The sequence below is a fragment of the Argentina silus genome (assembly GCF_951799395.1).
Source record: "Argentina silus genome assembly, chromosome: 2".
NCBI classification, from domain to species: Eukaryota; Metazoa; Chordata; class Actinopteri; order Argentiniformes; family Argentinidae; genus Argentina; species Argentina silus.
In genome coordinates this window covers 24,120,269-24,142,324 of record NC_139656.1, presented here as the reverse complement: position 1 = coordinate 24,142,324, position 22,056 = coordinate 24,120,269, and the positions used below count along the sequence as shown (strand labels likewise).

Sequence of the window (22,056 nt, the reverse complement as noted above, 5' to 3'; positions counted from 1 at the left end):
ATAACACATTTTAAATGTCCAAGTCTCTACTGAATATATGAAAAATGGAAACATAATATTGACTTGATGCCATTTTAAGGCTCAAATTGCGTATATGTTAATATTGTTTTGGAAATGTTTTCTGCATCATAACGACAACCACTGCATACAACTGAGACTGCATACAACTGAGCCACGGGTAACAATCAGGCAACACTTTGTACAAATACATATGGGCAAGGCATTTTGAATGGCTCGTGTTGATATACAATATCATATTATCTTTCCAGGAAAATACATCTGCCGAAGCTTTGGGTTTGATTGCGTCTTGCCTCCGCTCTGTATACTTAGCAACGGTCTAAGTCAAACATGATTGTCTGCAGTTTTATGAAAGTACTCATAGTGTCGCTATTCACCAGCAATGTTTTAAAGATACATCTCTCCACCCTCTCTTACAATATAGAAGGGGAGGAGACCTCGTTTTGGTAGTGTAAAGAGATGTGGCTCAACATCTGAGGTTGTGCATTTTGGAGTCGTGCATGTTATCATAAACGTCCTCTTGGATTGTATTATTTCAGACCATTACATACCATCCGGATAACGTTTTGGACTGACAATGGGATACAAAGGATTCTCGCTCTCTGCCTTGATGTTCTGCTTGGCTTTGTTTCATTTCCTGCTGCGAACCAGCTATGGAGATGTAACATATTCTGTTCCTGAGGAGATGAAACGCGGATCTGTAATCGGAAATATAGCCAGGGATCTGGGGTTGGATTCCAAAAGACTGTTGTCTCGGAAAGCTCGTTTAGATGTTGACGGTAGTAGCAAACGGTATTGTGACATTAATCTGAGCACTGGTGATTTGGTCGTGGCTGAAACGATAGACAGAGAGCAGCTTTGCGGTATGAGGATTTCTTGTATTGTGAAATATGAAATGGTTCTAGAGAACCCTTTGGAATTACATAATATAATGTTGCAGGTCCAAGATATTAATGACAATGCCCCACAATTCGGGGAAGACGCCGTCAAATTTGAGATCAGAGAGTCGGCTGTCAAAGGCGCCCGATTTGCGGTTAATCAAGCTCATGATGCAGATATCGGCCTGAATGCGGTTCAAAGCTACACATTACAAAGGAACGAACATTTTATTTTAGCTGTTCATACTACTCCTGGAGGCGGAAAGTACGGCGAGTTGGTATTGGAGAAAGAATTAGATCGAGAACAACAGCAGGAGGTGACATTACTACTTACTGCGGTTGACGGTGGGACTCCACAGAGATCTGGTACTGTAGTCATCCACGTCACAGTTCTGGATGCTAATGATAATAAACCAGTGTTCAGCCAGAATGTCTACAAAGTAAATCTGCCAGAGAATTCGCCATTAGGTTTTGTTGTGGTTACTGTGTCTGCCACCGATGCAGACGAAGGGGCAAACGGGGAGGTGACGTACGCATTTGGCCCCACCTCTGAAGAAGTGAATAAATTATTTTCCCTTAATCCAAAAACGGGTGACATAAGTATAGCTGGAGGAATGGATTTCGAAAAGGAGTCCATTTATCAATTTAGTATCCAAGCCAAAGACAATTCCGGGCTTTCTTCTTTTTCCAACGTGGTCGTTGAAATTACAGATGTCAATGACAATGCCCCAATTATATCTCTTAAATCTCTAACCAATCACATCCCTGAGAATGTGTTACCTGGCACTGAGGTGGGCATCATTAATGTACAGGATAAAGACTCGGAGAGAAATAGACAGGTCCGCTGCTCCATTCAACAAAATGTTCCCTTCAAATTAAACCCGTCGGTCAAGAATTACTACTCTCTCGTTACTACAGCTGGCCTTGACCGCGAAATGACATCTGATTATAACATTACAATTATTGCCACTGACGAAGGGTCTCCACCCCTTTCCTCATCAAAAACTATTAATTTATCTGTGTCAGACGTCAATGACAATCCACCTGAGTTTGAAGAACAATCCTACAGCGCCTATGTGACTGAGAATAACAAGCCTGGCTCCTCTATATGTTGTGTTACTGCCAGAGACCCAGACTGGAGACAGAACGGCACAGTGGTCTATTCTCTACTGCCCAGTGAGGTCAACAGTGTTCCAGTGTCCTCATTCTTATCCATTAACGGAGACACGGGGGTGATCCATGCTGTGAGGGCATTTGATTATGAGCAGTTCAGGAGCTTTAAAGTCCACGTTGTAGCCAGAGACAATGGTTCTCCTCCGCTCAGCAGTAACGTGACTGTCACTGTCTTCATAACAGATGAGAATGATAACTCTCCTCAGATATTATATCCTGCTTCAGCAGGAAACTCCTTGATGACTGAGATGGTCCCCAAAGCTGCTATGGCGGGGTCCCTTGTTTCCAAGGTGATAGCTGTGGATGCTGACTCTGGACAGAACGCGTGGCTTTCATATCAGATCGTGAAATCGACTGATCCGGGACTTTTCACTATCGGTCCCCACAGCGGAGAGATCAGGGCACAGCGGGACATTTCTGAATCTGACAGTATGAAACAGAACTTTGTTATATCAGTGAAAGATAACGGACAGCCCTCTCTCTCTACAACCTGTTCAGTATATTTACTTATATCAGACAACTTGGCTGAAGTTCCAGAACTGAAAGACATTTCTTACGATGGGAGTAGTTCCAAACTGACCTCCTACCTGATCATCGCCCTGGTGTCAGTTTCCACCTTTTTCATCACGTTCATTATTCTTATCGTGTCCGTAAGGTTTTGCCGGAGGAGAAAGCCTCGAATGTTGTTTGATGGAGCAGTCTCCATTCCCAGCGCGTATTTCCCTCCCAACTATGCAGAGGTGGATGGAGCTGGAACTCTCCGTAGCTCTTACAATTATGACGCATACCTGACAACGGGCTCACGCACCAGTGACTTCAAGTTTGTCACGTCATATAATGAGAACACGCTGCCTGCTGATCACACTCTGGTGAAGAGACCAGTTGAACCAGTTGAACCAATCCGGGAAAATGTAACGTTTTTCTGTGCAGAGGATTGTACTGAGGTAAGGTGCCAGTCGCGTGATGTCCTTACTGAGTTCTCAAGTTTTTCTGATTGTATTTATTTATCAATGTAGATAAGGGCCTGTATCGTTCTGTTGGCCTATCTCTATGACGAAGAGGCATGGGCCGTATTGTATTGTATTAACCGTAACTCTACATTCCATAGCATCTTTTATAGAATTGTTCAGGTACTTTTTATTCAACCAGTCATTGTAATGTACATACCTTGGAACTTGTATGTTTTAATTTAGTATTACAGCGGACAACAGACAGGGAAGTGCGGAAAATGCAGCGTTCTGGTCGAGTTGTGACTCGTGCAATCTTTTAACGTGGAATATCCTACATTTCAGCACCATTTTGTGGACAGCGACATAATAATTCCAAGCTCTTAGCAATCCGAATTGCAGTTTTGTTTCATTCGTTCAGAATCTTTTGTGAAATATTGTATGTAAAACGCATTCATTTGCTCGTGTACGAACATAATATATCCGAAATATGTCAAATAATCTAACATTTGAAATGCAGTTTACATTGTATAGTATATTCAAGGTTAGCCCCAATGTTTTTCTGTTTAAAATTGTCTTTAGCCATCACTGGTTTCGCATGAATTATTTTCTTCACCACATTGTAGATTGGTCTAACGTTTCTCAATTTGACCTACACTGAACTACTGGTGGGTTGGTTATTTCGTGGTGTTGCATGGGGTGCCTTTCATGCCTTGGACTGCAAGGGCCGCTGTTGATCAGGGGAGGGAGATTATGAAAAGGAAAAAATGCATTGCAACACCTCCCCTTCTACACGCAGTTAGGGAAGGATGGGAGAGAGAGGGAGAGAGAGAGAGAGAGAGACGAGTGGGCAGAGACAGCACACAAGCTCCAGTTACTACGTCTCTATTGGATTTGCAAACCAAGACAGCTTGTGTTTTAGTATGACTATATCTCCTTCATGGTTTTAACAGTTATAGAAATAGCCTGATCATGGAAAATAGAGTTTTGGCCGCCTTGGATAAACAGCTATTACATCGAAGGTTACTGCAAGTGCTATGGGTTATGGCTGTTTATTTCAGCCCGTTGGTGAGTGCACAGATGCGCTATTCCATTCCTGAAGAAATGAGAAAAGGGGCTCTCATAGGCAACATCGCCAACGATCTCGGCATAGAGGTGAAACGATTGCAAGCTGGCCGGGCCCGGATCGTGACGGGAGACGGCATACAGCACACAGAGCTGCAGACGGACAAAGGGATTTTGGTCGTCAATGAGAGAATTGACAGAGAAAAGCTTTGTGGTGAGACAACTCCATGTAGCTTTACGTTCGAAATCATTCTCGATAATCCTATGGAGCTACATCATGTTACCGTTGAGATATTGGATGTTAACGACCATTCGCCAGGGTTTCAGAAAAAGGAAATTAATTTGCAGATCAGTGAATCAGCAGTGTTTGGGTCACGCTTCTTACTAGGGAGCGCGGAGGACCCTGACGTTGGAATTAACGCTCTACAGAATTACGTGTTGACTCCTAATGATAATTTCGTTCTGAAGCAGCACGCTCGTCCAGATGGGGTGAAATACGCAGAGATGGTGCTTCAGAAGCCTTTAGACCGAGAGCAGCATCCCCGCATCTCTCTGACGTTAACTGCCGTCGATGGTGGGAATCCGCAGAGATCTGGCTCTGTGAATATTGAGGTGATTGTTTTAGATGTCAATGACAATGTACCCGTATTTAACCAGTCAGTGTATAGAGCAACCGTTATGGAAAATGCATCAAAAGGGACATACATCACTACAGTTAATGCAAGTGATGCAGATAGTGGATTGAATGGACTAATTACTTACAGTTTCGCAAATCTAAAAGGTAATGTTGCTGAAATATTTACAATAGATGAGCACACCGGTATGATATCTGTAAATGGAGAGATCGATTGTGAAAAGGCAAAGAAATTCGAAATTGGCATAGAGGCTAAAGACCAGGGTGGTCTAGGAGACTCTAGCAAAGTCATAGTCGAAGTCTTAGACGTAAATGACAACGTTCCTGCTCTTAGTGTAATGTCTTTTTCCAGTCCTGTGTCTGAGGACGCACCAGCCGGCACAACTATAGCCATTCTAAACGCTAAAGACTTAGATGCAGGAGAAAACGGACAGGTTACTTGTTCAATTGACCAAAATATTCCATTCAAAATAAAATCATCATTGAGAAATTATTATACACTAGTTACTGATGCCACCCTTGATCGCGAGCGGATCTCAGAATACAATATCACAATCATAGCGACCGACTCTGGGTCCCCTCCGCTCTCTAGCAGGAGAACATTGCACCTTAAAGTATCCGACGTGAATGACAATAGCCCAGTATTTCCACAGCAAGTGTATACTGCCCACGTGGTCGAAAATAACTCTCCAGGCGTGTCTATATTTATGATTAGTGCGAGGGACGCTGACTGGAATCAAAACGCACGCATCTCTTACCTGCTGGAAGACACGGTAGTGGCTGGGTCCCCTGTGTCTACTTACATTTCAGTCAATGCTGAGAGCGGTATGATACACGCGCTGCGCTCATTCGACTACGAACAGATGAAAAATATCAACATTTGTGTCAAAGCACAAGACGGTGGCTCACCACCCCTCAGCTCCAATGTGACATTAACAATTCTCATTGATGACCAGAATGATAACGCACCTCAGGTTCTCTACCCAGTACAAAGTGGTGGCTCTCTGGTGGCTGAAATGGTGCCTCATTCAGCAGATGTGGGCTATCTTGTCACTAAAGTGGTGGCTGTTGATATGGACTCTGGACAGAATGCCTGGCTCTCATATAAACTTCAGAGAGCAACAGACAGGGCGCTGTTTGAAGTGGGCCTGCAGAATGGAGAAATAAGAACTGTACGCCAGGTCAATGATAAAGATGCTGTGAAGCAAAGACTGACTGTTGTCGTGGAGGATAATGGACAGCCCTCTCGATCAGCTACAGTCAATGTGAACGTGGTGGTGGCCGACAGCTTCCCTGAAGTACTCTCTGAGTTCACTGACTTCACGGTCGACAGGACATATGATAACAACCTTACTTTTTATCTAGTCATGGCCCTGGCAGTGGTGTCTATTCTTTTCATTTTTTCCATCATCGCTATCATCTCTGTGAAAATCTACAGATGGAGACAAAATAGATTGTATTATAAGTCTGCAGCAAACCTCCCTGTTATCCCATATCACCCTCCAGTTTACTCAGATGGAACCCTACAACATGTGTACAACTATGAGGTGTGTGGCACCACTGACTCTAGGATGAGTGACATGAAGTTTGTCAGGCCTTACAGCCAGGGCACCCTGGTGAATGTGAGTCGTATGGGGACAGTACAGAGAGAAAAGAAAGAGCAGGAGGATGCTGGTGTTGCTGAAGAGGTGAGGGAATGTAATCACTCTTAAAAAAAGGGGCTGGGGATATTGGTGTGTGTGTGTGTGTGTGTGTGTGTGTGTGTGTGTGTGTGTGTGTGTATTGCATACTGATCAAGTCTCATATCTCTGCAGTGCTGAAGGTGGACTGTTTCTTTCTAGAAAAGCTTCTTTATAACACCTTTGTATAGCATGACATGACAAGTGTTTATGTAATAGGAAGTAGGCCACTTTAGGCCTAATTGGTTTGCGTCAACATTTTCTGTATTTTCAAGTTTGATCTAACAAGCTTGATCTCATTTCACAGTAATGTAGTACTTCTTTAAAACCCTAAGTGCCGCTGTTGATCTTGCTATATTCAGCACCAATCACAGTACCTCCCAGCCTAATAATGCACTCCATAACGCCTCGATTCAGTAAATCGATGTTGCACTTGATAGAATAAGGGTCGTTTCGTGGCCAGTCTATAGCCTAAATTTCTCTTCGCTGTAAATGTAGGCAACGCCACTCGGACTGGATTATTGGAAAATACCCTCGAGGATTTATTATTCCGCAAACCATTTCGATTTACCATCGCCATTCCTTGTCGAAAAATGGCAGTTAGGAGAATCAACTGGATCTTCGAGCTGCCTTTGTGCGTGTTCATGGCTTGCACGCTCCCAGTTGATCCTGTGTCCGGGCAGGTCCGCTACTCTATTCCGGAGGAGATGGCAGTGGGCTCCTTTGTGGGCAATATCGCCAAGGACCTGGGATTGGAGGCTCAGCGGCTTGTAGCTGGTAGAGCTCGGGTTTTCACCGCGGGCGACAGTGAGTACGTAGGACTGGACAGAGAAAAGGGACATTTGTTAGTGAAGGAGAGAATGGACCGGGAACAGCTATGTGGGGAAACGTCCGTCTGTAGCTTCAGTTTTGAGGTGATTTTAGAGAATCCAATGGAACTGTTTCGAGTTACAGTAGAAATACTAGACATAAACGACAACAGCCCTGCATTTCCGAAGAGAGAAATTGAATTGGAAATTAGTGAGTCAGTTGCGCCTGGTGCGCGTTTCTCTGTGGAAAGCGCAGTCGACCAAGACGTAGGGGCAAACACACTTCAGAAATACATATTAAACCCGACGGATCATTTTAATATTAGGACTCAAGGTCGTTTAGATAACAGTGAACATATAGAGATGGTGCTCCAGAAACCTCTGGACAGAGAAAACACAAACCATCACTACCTGACTTTAATTGCTGTCGATGGTGGGGACCCTCAAAGGTCTGGAACAGTTAAAATCAAAATAGTGGTTCTCGATGCCAACGACAATGCCCCTGTATTTAGCCAGACGACATATAAATCATCCGTTTCAGAAAATGCAGCAAAGGGCACATTGGTTACAACAGTCAGTGCGACAGACGCAGACGAGGGATCTAGCGCTAATATAGAATATTATTTTGAGCATGCTACCGCTACTATTCAAAAGCTATTCACAATCGACCCGATCTCAGGCGAGGTTAGGGTAGCAGGAGCTATAGATTATGAAAAAAATAAACAATTCAAGATAAAAGTAAAATCAAAGGATCATGGTGGCTTAACAGACTCATGTGGAATCGTCATTGATGTCATTGACGTGAATGATAACATTCCGAAAATAACAGTCATGTCATTTTCTAGTGCGCTACCCGAGGATTCAGTCCCTGGCACTATTGTAGCCATGATTAACGTCCAAGATCTGGACTTCGCGGAAAATGCAAAAGTAACGTGCTCCATTGATCACAACTTTCCTTTCAAGATGGAATCATCTTTAGCGAATTTCTACAATCTGGTGACAGACTCGTTATTGGACAGAGAGCAGACAGCAGAGTATAATATCACAATTACAGCAGTAGATGGAGGCAGGCCACCTCTCTCAAGCACAAAGACGCTCAGTTTAAGGATATCAGATGTAAACGACCATGCGCCCCAGTTCGAACAAGGGATGTATGATGCATATGTGTTGGAAAACAATGCCCCGTCTCTATCGTTCTTCTCTGTGAGAGCTACAGACGCCGACTGGGGACCAAACGCTAGAGTATCGTATTTCATAGAGGATGGTAGTCTCAATGGGGCTCCACTTGCCTCGTATGTCTCAATAAATTCAGACAGTGGGGTGCTGTACGCGGTGAAGCCCTTTGATTATGAACAAATCAAATCGTTCCACATCGTTGTGAAAGCACAAGATGGAGGCTCTCCTCCATTGAGTAGCAATGTGACAATAAACATACTCATCAAAGACCAGAATGACAATGCGCCTCAGGTTCTCTACCCAGTACAAAGTGGTGGCTCTCTGGTGGCTGAAATGGTGCCTCATTCAGCAGATGTGGGCTATCTTGTCACTAAAGTGGTGGCTGTTGATATGGACTCTGGACAGAATGCCTGGCTCTCATATAAACTTCAGAGAGCAACAGACAGGGCGCTGTTTGAAGTGGGCCTGCAGAATGGAGAAGTAAGAACTGTACGCCAGGTCAATGATAAAGATGCTGTGAAGCAAAGACTGACTGTTGTCGTGGAGGATAATGGACAGCCCTCTCGATCAGCTACAGTCAATGTGAACGTGGTGGTGGCCGACAGCTTCCCTGAAGTACTCTCTGAGTTCACTGACTTCACGGTCGACAGGACATATGATAACAACCTTACTTTTTATCTAGTCATGGCCCTGGCAGTGGTGTCTATTCTTTTCATTTTTTCCATCATCGCTATCATCTCTGTGAAAATCTACAGATGGAGACAAAATAGATTGTATTACAAGTCTGCAGCAAACCTCCCTGTTATCCCATATCACCCTCCAGTTTACTCAGACGGAACCTTACAACATGTGTACAACTATGAGGTGTGTGGCACCACTGACTCTAGGATGAGTGACATGAAGTTTGTCAGGCCTTACAGCCAGGGCACCCTGGTGAATGTGAGTCGTATGGGGACAGTACAGAGAGAAAAGAAAGAGCAGGAGGATGCTGGTGTTGCTGAAGAGGTGAGGGAATGTAATCACTCTTAAAAAAAGGGGCTGGGGATATTGGTGTGTGTGTGTGTGTGTGTGTGTGTGTGTGTGCGCGCCGCGCACTTACGTGTATGTGTGCGTGTGCGTGTGCATGTGTGTGTGAGCATGCGTACCCATGTGTTTTTATATTATTGTATATTATAGGCTTAGTTAATACAGAATACTGATCTAATCTCATATTACTACAGCACTGAAGCTTGACTGTTTCCTTCTAGAAAAGCTATATTTTATAACACCTTTGTATAGCATGACATGACAAGTGTTTATGCAATACAAAGTCCTAATGGCCTAATGGCTTGGTGTCAACATTCTCTGTAGGCTATGTTCAAGTTTGATCCAACAAGTTTGATCTCATTTTATATTCCCCAATAATGTAGTACTTCTTTAAAACCCTAAGTGCCGCTGTTGATCTTGCTATATTCAACACCAATCACAGTACCTCCCATCCTAATAATGCACTCCATAACGCGGAGATTCAGTAAACCGATATTTCATTTCCACACATAAGGGTCCTTTCGTGGCCAGTCTATATGTTTTAAGTCTCTCTTCGTTCTGTAAATGTAGGCAACGCCACTCGGACGGGATTATTGGAAGAAAAAATAAAAACCTCTAGGATTTATTTTTCCCAATAGCATTTTAATTTACCATCTCCACCCTTGTCGAGCAATGGCAATGAGGAGAATCAACTGGATCTTCGGGCTGCCTTTGTGCCTGTTCATGGCTTCCACGCTCTCAGTTGTTCCTGTGTCCGGGCAGGTCCGCTACTCTATCCCGGAGGAGATGGCAGTGGGCTCCTTTGTGGGCAATATCGCCAAGGACCTAGGATTGGAGGCTCAGCGGCTTGTAGCTGGTAGAGCTCGTGTTTTCACCGCGGGCGACAGTGAGTACGTAGGACTCGACAGAGAAAAGGGACATTTGTTAGTGAAGGAGAGAATGGACCGGGAACAGCTCTGTGTGGAAACGTCCGTTTGTAGCTTCAGTTTTGAGGTGATTCTAGAGAATCCAATGGAACTGTATAGTGTTACTGTGGAAATAGTGGATATCAACGACAATAGCCCAATATTTCCGAAGAGAGATATTGAATTGGAAATCAGCGAGTTAGCCCTCCCCGGTGCGCGTTTCTCTTTAGAGAGCGCAGTAGACCAGGACGTGGGAGAAAATACATTACAGAAATACCTGCTAAATCCCACAGACAATTTTAATCTTAAGGTTCAACGTCGCTCAGATGGCAGTAAGAATGTGGAAATGGTACTTCAAAAACCCCTTGATAGAGAAACAACAAAGCACCATCATTTGACTTTAACTGCTGTTGACGGCGGAGACCCTCAAAGGTCTGGAACAGTCAAGATTCATATTGTAGTTCTCGATGCCAATGACAATGCCCCTGTATTTAGCCAGACTAATTACAAAGCATCGGTCCCAGAAAATGCAGCGGTAGGCGCGTTGGTTACAACAGTAAGTGCGACAGACGCAGACGAGGGATCTAGCGCTAATATAGAATATTATTTTGAGCATGCTACCGCTACTATTCAAAAGCTATTCACAATCGATCCGATATCAGGCGAGGTTAGGGTTGCAGGAGCTATAGATTATGAAAAAAAAAAAAAATTCCAGATTAAAGTAAAATCAAAGGATCATGGTGGCTTAACAGACTCCAGTGAAATCGTAATTGATGTTATTGACATGAATGATAACATTCCGAAAATAACTATAATGTCATTTTCGAGTGCACTGCCTGAGGACTCGCTACCTGGCACTGTTGTAGCCATCATCAACGTCCAAGACCTTGACACCGGAGATAATGCCAAGGTTACATGTTCCCTTGATCACAACCTTCCTTTCAAGATGGAATCATCTTTGGCCAAATATTACAATCTGGTGACAGACTCGTTATTGGACAGAGAGCAGACAGCAGAGTATAATATCACAATTACCGCAGTAGATGGAGGCAGGCCACCTCTCTCAAGCACAAAGACGCTCAGTTTAAGGATATCAGATGTAAACGACCATGCGCCCCGATTCGAACAAGGGATGTATGATGCCTATGTGTTGGAAAACAATGCCCCGTCTCTATCGTTCTTCTCTGTGAGAGCTACAGACGCCGACTGGGGACCAAACGCTAGAGTATCGTATTTCATAGAGGATGGTAGTCTCAATGGGGCTCCACTTGCCTCGTATGTCTCAATAAATTCAGACAGTGGGGTGCTGTACGCGGTGAAGCCCTTTGATTATGAACAAATCAAATCGTTCCACATCGTTGTGAAAGCACAAGATGGAGGCTCTCCTCCACTGAGTAGCAATGTGACAATAAACATACTTATCAAAGACCAGAATGACAACGCGCCTCAGGTTCTCTACCCAGTACAAAGTGGTGGCTCTCTGGTGGCTGAAATGGTGCCTCATTCAGCAGATGTGGGCTATCTTGTCACTAAAGTGGTGGCTGTTGATATGGACTCTGGACAGAATGCCTGGCTCTCATATAAACTACAGAGAGCAACAGACAGGGCGCTGTTTGAAGTGGGCCTGCAGAATGGAGAAATAAGAACTGTACGCCAGGTCAATGATAAAGATGCTGTGAAGCAAAGACTGACTGTTGTCGTGGAGGATAATGGACAGCCCTCTCGATCAGCTACAGTCAATGTGAACGTGGTGGTGGCCGACAGCTTCCCTGAAGTACTCTCTGAGTTCACTGACTTCACGGTCGACAGGACATATGATAACAACCTTACTTTTTATCTAGTCATGGCCCTGGCAGTGGTGTCTATTCTTTTCATTTTTTCCATCATCGCTATCATCTCTGTGAAAATCTACAGATGGAGACAAAATAGATTGTATTACAAGTCTGCAGCAAACCTCCCTGTTATCCCATATCACCCTCCAGTTTACTCAGACGGAACCTTACAACATGTGTACAACTATGAGGTGTGTGGCACCACTGACTCTAGGATGAGTGACATGAAGTTTGTCAGGCCTTACAGCCAGGGCACCCTGGTGAATGTGAGTCGTATGGGGACAGTACAGAGAGAAAAGAAAGAGCAGGAGGATGAGGACGTGTCTCTAGAGGTGAGACAGGCTGCTTTGTAATGAATTCTAATGCAGTGTTCATATGTGCACCTGTTACTGAATTAAGTCAGCACCATGGTCCAAAAACCATAACAACAATCAAGGTCAGTTTGTGAGTGACTGCACCATAGGCATAGCTTCACCCTTTTCTTATCGTTTTGATGGTGTCTTTTTCCTGTTAGATTAGGGGTTTCTTGTAACAGTGCATCTATTCGGCTACACGTCATTCGTTTGTGTAACTTTATTAGTGTCTAAGACGTGGCCTCAGGCTACCTCATGGTATTGGCACCACATGTCGTATAGTTCCTGTCTGTCTATTTCAGTGTGAGAGTGTTAGAACTCTAGTCTATGGTGTTTGTGTCTGTCTGTGCAGGAAGCATACAGGTATCTCTAAAGAGCATTAGGGAGGCCAGATGGCCATCAAGCTTACTCTGATACCATGATTCTGTGATAATCTTTTCCTCTTCCACAAAAACCCACGAGGTGTGCAGATCGAGGGGTGTGTCTGTGACAGTGGGTACAAAGACACCACTGCAGTTGAACATTATAGTGTATCGGTTTCATTAGATAATCGCGACGGATCTGAGGTGGTTGTCTCTTCATCTCTCTTCTGTCACACATTCTCCCTCTCTCCCTGTGTATGTTCATCTCCTACTGTCCTACCCCCTCCTTCTCTGGTCTTCATTCTCCCTCTCTCCCTGTGTATGTTCATCTCCTACTGTCCTACCCCCCTCCTTCTCTGCTCTTCACTCTCCCTCTCTCCTTGTTTATGTTCATCTCCTACTGTCCTACCCCCCTCCTTCTCTGCTCTTCACTCTCCCTCTCTCCTTGTGTATGTTCATCTCCTGCCGTCCTACCCCCCTCCTTCTCTGCTCTTCATTCTCCCTCTCTCCCTGTGTATGTTCATCTCCTGCTGTCCTACCCCCCTCCTTCTCTGCTCTTCACTCTCCCTCTCTCCCTGTGTATGTTCATCTCCTGCCGTCCTACCCCCCTCCTTCTCTGCTCTTCACTCTCCCTCTCTCCCTGTGTATGTTCATCTCCTGCTGTCCTACCCCCCTCCTTCTCTGCTCTTCACTCTCCCTCTCTGTAAAACAGTTCAGCGCCCGGCACCCTGACCCAGTTTCCTCTTACACACTGCAATAATAGTCTGTGCTGCTGTGCTGTGGTAATTTGTTCATATATGTCTGTCCAGGCTTTATCCCACAACAGTGTCACAGTTGGTCCTCTCTCGCTCTCTCACTCTCTCTCGCTCTCACTCTCACACTCGCTCTCTCTCTCACTCCCTCACTCTCACCCACTGTCTCCCCCCATCTCTCTCTCTCTCTACTTGTATTTTCACTGAAAGCAGTTCAGATGTTATTTGTGTGTATGTTTGTATTGCAACTCCATTTCTCCTTACTTGACACTTATTCAGCCTTTCACATACTGGAGGAATACTCAAGTACCAACCAGAAACAGCTAATTGCCTTATCAATTACATTATTAATGCCCTTTCTTGTTTAGTGAAGGTTTAATGCATGCTTAGGTATGTGGAAGATGTGATTCAGTTCCCATCTGCCTAGGAACCATCAGCATCACATCTTCTCTGTCTCTCATTTTAACCACTAGGTCATGCATGGTTACTCAGAGGTTTTTACTGAACATCTACAGAATACTTTATTCTGGCCGTTTTTATGTGTGTGTTCATGTTAAGCTCTCTGCATTTTAATATCTTGATTGTTTGCTGTAAGTTTGGCATGTATAGTAAGTTATTCTGTTTAGGATGTTAGGTCCTGAATGTGTTGTTCAAGGCTGGTTTCAGTGAGAGCTCTGTGAGGCAGTATCTCACTCTCTTCTCCAGCATCCCAGGGAGAACCACCTGGAGGTCAGGCACGTTGTCATAGTAACACTCTCTCAATACAGAGAGAACTGTTACAGAAATGTGGATATCTTGTATATCAATGTTTGCAGATCATAGAATTATTCTCTTTTCAATGAAAATGGTTCTGTCTTAATGTCAGCAGCACACTACAGACTGCAAGGCCCAGATGTGTGTTGGCCAGAGAGAATAGGCCTAAATGGATTGGATTTGTATTTTCTCCTTTCTCAAAGTTAGAACAGCTTTCACATTGGAGATGTATATCTAGGTATGTGTGTGTGTGTGTGTGTGTGTGGGGGGGGGGGGGGGTTGTATGATAAGAGAGAGAGAGAGATAATTAGCAGAGCTTAAACAACATTCTATATTGCTTTTTATCCCACTAATGTCCTGCGTAATAGGCCAGTCTAACCCTTTTGTTACACAACATATCATGAAGGTAGGACGTGGGCAGGGCACTTTTGTTACAACAGCACTGAAGTGGTTTGCCCCGAATGCATTTTAACTGCACTGGGCTGCTTACTGCTTTATAATATTGACCCAGTGTGTGCTGGTGTTCTATTAGACTATAAGTACCCTTCAACTACTCTGTCATAACCTCAGTGCACCCATATCAATCATACATGTGTATAAACTTGGACTTACATAGTCACAAGGCACACATAGTATTCCCTATGACATGGGTCATGGTACTACTTTATGAAACTATTCATCTATATGTATGAATGTACTGCTCTTAAGCATATGTAAACTGTATGCATAAACTGCATGTATGCTACATGTTTAAGCTGCACCTGGGACACTTGTATATGTATCCCATTGTACATTGTAAAGACTAGACAATAGGTGTAATGAATGATACATAGACAATGCAATGATATCATGGAAATATATGCTACTGTAAGTGACATACGATGAAATAAACAACATATTAAGGTCTTTTAAATGAATAAGTATCTAAGTAGAGATACTACAGCACTCGATGTCTTTCTGTGTTTGGTCCATGTTTTCATTTGTTTCCTGTAAAACAGCCAATGACTGGACAGCAGCCTGGTGGTGCAGGACACGTTGTATAGAACACACTGTGTGGAGGCAGAGGGAGGGGGCGAGGTCTTGATCCTCATGCAGCAGTAGGAGGCCTATGAGAGGCAGGTTTAACTGCAGCAGAGGCTTCTGTTTCACTTGAGTCCACTCAAAGTATGGTCTTCAGACGTCAGTTTGTGCAGTACATACACACACATCCACCCACACCCCCCCCCCCCTCCTCTCTTCCTTCTCCGCTTTGACTAATACAGCAGCTCAGTACAGTGACATACAAGATCCATACAGCTGGAAAATCAGTCCTTCCTTTAGGATAATATAATACTTTACTGAGACTGTGTTTCACTTGGCTGTCAGGTTTGTTGTGTCTCAAACTGTATTATAAAAGGAATATAAAATTGCCAGGAGAATGTGCTATTCAACTTCATAATTGCAGATACTTTAGCATGTACAGAGAACATCCCCACTCTCTAATGTGCTATCTATTCAGATGTGTTTGTCTGTGCATGCAGGCAGCTTGCATTCCCACCCCACCCTTCTCTATACAACACAGAAACACACACATGAATGTTCTGATCGAGAGGTGGGATGTGTTGCCATGACGACTGGCTGAGTCATGATGAAGACTGTACCATTCCCTCAGAACATGTAGGGGGATGCTGTTAAGAATTAGGCTTATTGATAGAAAGACAGTGTATTACTGTGCAGAGACCAAAGAAAGCGACCCCTGCCATAGGCCAAGTGTCAGTCATTACTTGCACAGAGCTTCAGTGGGGCAGGGGCAGGGGGAGGGGGAGACATGTTTGTTTGTGTGTATATGTGGCTTTATGATTTGCACCAAATCTCTCTCTAAATGTCTTTTTAGAGTGGAGTGCGTGCATGTGTGCATATGTGCGTCTTTGTGTGTGCGTGCGTGCGTGTGTTTGTGTGGACACAGATTGGATATGACTGTAGGGGAGCAGGTGTTGGTGGTGATGATGATGATGATGATGACTGATATTGTTGTATTTACATAAGTGTGGTAATGAGGTTTTTAAACTTGAGATTGATGTAATTTACTGAATTATAAGATAGTGGTATTAAGCTATGGTTTGAATCCTGATTAAAAGCACACTGCATAAATGTACAGTGATGTCCAATTCATCATGAAGCTACATCAGCTACTTTCTCTTACACAGTAATAAAAACGTACCCTGGTGAGTATGATACTGACATGAGTGTCAGTTGGGTTTAAATCTAAACATATTTAAATTGGGTAAGTATATCAAGTTATATGCAGTCCCTGTCCTTATCTAACAAGTGTTTTTTCTTTTCTTTTTCATGTTGTTGCTGTCTCTGCGTCCCTCATAACAGGTAAGAGCATATATGTATATCTATCTATCGATCGATCTATCGATCGATCTATCAATATGGCTGTCTATCTATCTGTTTATCTGTCTATCTACGCACGCGTGCACACACACAGACACACACACGACAATCATGAGGGGCCTCTTTGGTCACGGTACTCATAAAGGGAGTTAGTTTTCTTCTGTAGTCTATTGCCTTTGTTCTTCTATTTTCCCTATCGTATTATTGGTGATATTAATGCTAACGTTGAAATGTTAAGGACGACAGGAAGGAGCACATATCAATGAGCTGTGCACAAATTATCCTGAAACTCTATAATGAACAATGTGTCTGTATCAGTGAACACAATAAATACAGTACGTCTGTACCAATGAATATCGAATATTTTCCTTTGGTTGATAAAGAGGAATGGCAATCATGTACTTCATGTATTCCAGAATATTCTCAAATGATACTCAGCAATATATTATAGAAAATCGAGAGGAAATAGTGCGCATTGTTTACGCCGCCATCATGGTTCCTATTTCTGCGGCGCATGCACCAGCATTGGCTCTCCGCCTGTGTGGCGCTGTTCACCCGCGTGGTGCTGAAACGCTCCGCTCTCTCAGTGCAGCGCGCGTGGTCCCTTGTCTGCCTCACAACGCAGCCCCTTGCAGGGATTGGACAGTCTCGTGCTGTAAAAGTGGGTCATAATCTGCTGCTTGTTTATTGCTCTGAAATATTACTTGCGGCAAATGATGTGTTGTCGAACTGGCAGAAGAGAGATAATGTGCATACATGATTCATTAAGCCTCCTCTCTCGCCTAAATGCTGTAATTACAGCTTCCTCTTTTGTGGGGGTTTTTATGTGTATTTTCCCCTCATTATGTGGTGCTTCATATATACAGGTATCTACTTGATCTTGTGTGTCTTGTGTTTCAAAGAACATCAATCCCTTAGTTGCCTCACTTGCTCCCCCTCCACCTGATCCTTTCAGACCCAGCCCGACCGCCCTCCCATGCATGCTACTGTACCGTGAGCTGACGTGTGTGTGAGGATGAGAGAGACCTGTTCTTTGTTCATCACGAGGGCTGTGAGAACAAACAGGCTGCGCTTCCCTCTCGTTGCCACACGACGGCAGAAACAGTACAGTAAACTGAGGGCTTGATGGGATGTATATGATACCTTATGATTAACAATAGTATTATTATCATAATTTACTTATTATTATTATTATTATTATTATTATTAATAATAATAATAATAATAATAATAATAATAATGGAATACCTTGATGAATGCATTTTGATTTAGTCCCTTTATTACATTTTAATTGAAGTACAGTACCAGTCAAACGTTTGGACACACCTTGTCAAGAGTGTGCAAAGCTGTCATCAAAGCAAAAGGTGGCTACTTTGAAGAATCTAAAATATAAAACATATTCTGGTTTGTTTAACACTTTTTTGTTTACTACATAATTCCATATGTGTTCCTTCATAGTTTTGATGTCTTCAATATTAATCTACAATGTAGAAAATAATTTTAAAAAAATAAAGAAAAACCATTGAATCAGAAGGTGTGTCCAAACTTTTGACTGGTACTGTACGTCAAAAGTGACTGCTCATCTGCTTCTAAAGTAGTGAATACATACTGTGCCTTTAAGACAGAACCTAGGCAGTGTGTGATTGGTTGTACTAGAGTGTGCTCTGTACCAATGCTGTGCAGAGCCGTACGAGGGGATCTACTCCCTCCCCTCAGTCACACCATCGCAACCCTGACAATGCCCAGAGCTGAGAGATACGCTTTTATTGACTGGAAACAATTCAATTTCATTCATTGGAAATGTGTATTCAAGACACTACGCTGAAAAAACGTTGATGATTTTCATATTGTGTACATGTGAAGATTACTGTGACAAGGTGTAATGGAACAAAGGACAATGAGGATTCGAAGCCATTTGAGGTGGCAATGGTTGTGGATGTATCTTTGTGTACTCCTGTGGAATACAATAGAGGCTCAGATTCGCTACACCATACCCGAGGAATTAAAACAAGGCTCTGTTGTTGGAAATATAGCCAAGGATCTGGGTTTGGGAACCTCTGAGATATATGATCGTAAACTGCGGATAGCTTCTAATTCTGGTAAGGAGTACTTCAGTGTGGATTTGGGAAAAGGTGAGCTGGTTGTCAATGAGAGGATAGACAGAGAGGACTTATGTGGAGAGAATGTTCCCTGTCTGTTAGCATTGGAGGTTGTAGTTGAAAATCCATTACAGCTGCACCGCATTGAAATAGAAATACAGGATATCAACGACAATTCTCCACGTTTTCTTAACAATGAAAGTATTTTGAAAATTGCCGAGTCTATTAATCCAGGTGCAAAGTTCTCATTGGAAAGCGCACAGGATCCTGACGTAGCCTCTAACTCGTTACGGTCGTATAGTATCACTGACAATGCCAATTTCGTGTTGAATGTCAAGACCCAAGATGGCACAAAAATCCCCGAGCTTGTGCTTAAGGCTTCACTGGACAGAGAAAAGCAGGCAGTTCATAAACTGGTGCTAACTGCTGTCGATGGAGGGAATCCAGCGCGTTCTGGCACCTCTGAAATCACGGTCATTGTGTTGGATATTAATGACAACGAACCGCAGTTTGAAAAAGCTTTTTATGAAGTGACCGTTGCTGAGAATACGCCAGCTGGCACTCAGCTTTTAAACGTTAAAGCTACAGATTCTGACGAAGGACCAAATGGAGAGATCGAGTATTTTTTTAGAGACAAAACACCAGAAATAACAATGGCTATATTTGATGTTAACTCGCAGACTGGAGACATAACTGTTAAAGGACAGCTTGACTATGAACAAGCTAACTTGCATAAATTCGATATCGTGGCAAAGGATAAAGGTAACCCAAGGATGGAGGGGCAATGTAGTGTAAAAATAAAGATTGCTGATATTAATGATAATGCCCCTGAAATTATAATAACGTCTCTAACTAGTCCAATACCTGAGGATTCTGTGCCTGGGGTGGTTATTGCATTAATTAGCGCAAAAGACTTAGACGCTGGTGAAAATGGCAGAGTGAAGTTAAACGTGACCCCGGGCTCCCCGTTCACTCTGAAGCCCACTGTTTCCAATCATTATGCACTAGTGACACATGGGCAACTAGACCGCGAGACGTTTTCGGAGTATGGTGTTGTCATAAACGCAATTGATTCAGGGTCCCCACCTTTATTTACAAAGAAAACCGTGACAGTGAGTATTCTAGATAGAAATGATAACCCTCCGGTTTTCTCTCAACGTTCATACACAGTCTATGTTAGAGAAAACGGCACCCCAGGATCTATACTGTGTTCAGTGTCCGCCTCTGATCTCGACATGGGAGAAAATGCTAAAATCTCCTATTCTATATTAGACTCTAAAGTAGAAGACGTTTCTGTCTCCTCCTATGTATACATAAACTCAGATAACGGCAGCATATACAGCATGCACTCGTTTGACTATGAGAAACTGAAAGTGTTTCAGATCCAGGTTCAGGTAAAGGACCACGGCTCTCCTTCACTGAGCAGCAACGCTACGGTTCATGTTTTTATCCTGGATCAGAACGACAATGTCCCCGCTGTTATTTACCCCTCCGCTATCATGGGCTCCGTCTCCCATCAGAATATGCCCCGGTCCGCTAAACCAGGCCACCTCGTCACAAAGGTAACAGCAGTGGACGCTGACTCGGGCCATAACGCCTGGATTTCCTACAGGCTGGCGGAGGCCACAGACACGTCTCTGTTCAGTGTGAATCTTTACACAGGGGAGGTGAGGACTAAACGCGCTGTTTCAGAGCAGGATGACTCCTCTCAGAGGCTGCTTATAGAGATAAAGGACAACGGGGAGCCGGCCCAGTCCACCACAGTCACTGTCAATATACTGGTAGAGAACGGGCTCAACGAGCCCATATCAGACTTCCGCCAGAAAACAGCAGAGCCCAACAAGAAAAGCAGTAAAATCACCTTTTATTTGATCATCTCTCTGGCCTCAGTCTCCGTGTTGTCACTATTGACTTTTCTGATATTAGTGGTGAAGTGCGTTAGAAACACAAGGAGCAACTCGAGTTGCTGCATCGGACGGGGCGACTCTGACGGATACAAGAATCCCAACAGAAACCTGCAGATCCAGCTCAACACTGACGGGCCTATTAAGTATGTGGAGGTCCTGGGAGGGGACATGTTGTCTCAGAGCCAGTCCTTCAGGTCGTGTCTCTCTCCAGTCTCAGAGTTCAGTGATTTCACCCTCGTTAAGCCCAGCAGCACCACTGACTTTAAGGAGATGATAAACGTGCTTGACGCATCTTTACCTGACAGCGCGTGGACATTCGAGAGCCAGCAGGTGAGCACAGCATATGTTTTCATGTTTACGCGGGTGTACTCGCACAATGTAGAAAATAATAAAAATAAAGAAAAGAAGGTGTGTCCAAACTTTTGACTGGTACTATATATATATATATATATATATATATATATATCGACATCCTATAATACTACTATGCACTTCATTTGTGTTTGTTGCATTGAGAAATGTGTGTTTGCATATCACATGTATTGAATTGGTCAAACATTTTCGTCATTTGGGGTGCTCTCCATGGTCCTGAAATAGCTCGTAAATGCTTGTTGTGTCTCGGAAAACCTGTTCCTGTCTGTGGCGTTTAGTAAGACATTAGTAACTGTTGTCAATTGCTTTACTTGCAGTTTGTTGTAGTATTATGCTTATGCTTTCCAAGCGTGTCATATGGCAGTCGGTTATCATGATTGATATTTCTATGCAGGCGTATGTTGTCAACATTCTAATATGCAGTGTAGCATGGGCAGGTTATCCAACCACTATCTTCTGACACAGATGTGAGAGAGCTTATCTATGTAATTGGCTTTTCATGTTTTATTTACCTCTGTCCCCCAACACTGCACTGTCTAAGGCTATGCAGGGTTTCAAATTATATGGTTTTCATTTGCATCATTTATAATTTGAATTCAGTAAATACCACCTTCCCACTTGTTGTAGGCCTACATTGCTGTAGGCATCCTTTTCTGCACTGTTTCTTTAATGTGAATAGCAGCTCCCTGTTAGACTCTATTGGAGGTCCGTGAACCAATGAAATGCTGAACTGTACCGAGAGATCTAGTCCCTCCCCCAGCCACAGCACCGTAGCCCATACAATGCACAGAGCTGGGGGAAAGGGAGCTGCGCTAGCATAAACAAGACGGAGAATTAGAATGATGTTAACCTCACAATTCGAACAATAGCTATGTACTAGGCCGTACTGTGTAATCTTGCAATGTTTTACAAACCAGGACCTTTACTAAGTCCAAGG

General features: G+C 43.5%; 2 protein-coding genes across 5 annotated transcripts in view; both read left to right on the top strand.

Moving 5' to 3' along the window:
• The window catches only part of LOC310823763 (protocadherin gamma-A11-like), a gene marked incomplete at its 5' end in the record, with an annotated part of 78,449 nt that overhangs the window by 28,012 nt on the left and 28,381 nt on the right, over positions 1 to 22,056 (top strand). For 2 of the 4 annotated variants that reach the window (XM_083696611.1, XM_083696610.1), the window contains one exon: positions 689 to 3,013. The exons of 1 other annotated variant lie outside the window; for it this stretch is intronic. In XM_083696611.1, the coding sequence (XP_083552737.1) occupies positions 704 to 3,013 (2,310 nt within the window). Of the gene's footprint in view, positions 1 to 688; positions 3,014 to 4,096; positions 4,694 to 22,056 lie in introns of those variants that run through there. One more of the 4 variants, XM_083696613.1, reaches the window with a different exon arrangement.
• Positions 18,678 to 21,590, top strand: LOC310821537 (protocadherin gamma-C5-like; the record flags this gene model as incomplete). Its single annotated transcript, XM_083693624.1, has 2 exons — positions 18,678 to 21,125; positions 21,585 to 21,590. The coding sequence occupies 2 exons, from the start codon at positions 18,678 to 18,680 to the stop codon at positions 21,588 to 21,590; spliced, it is 2,454 nt and encodes an 817-aa protein (XP_083549750.1).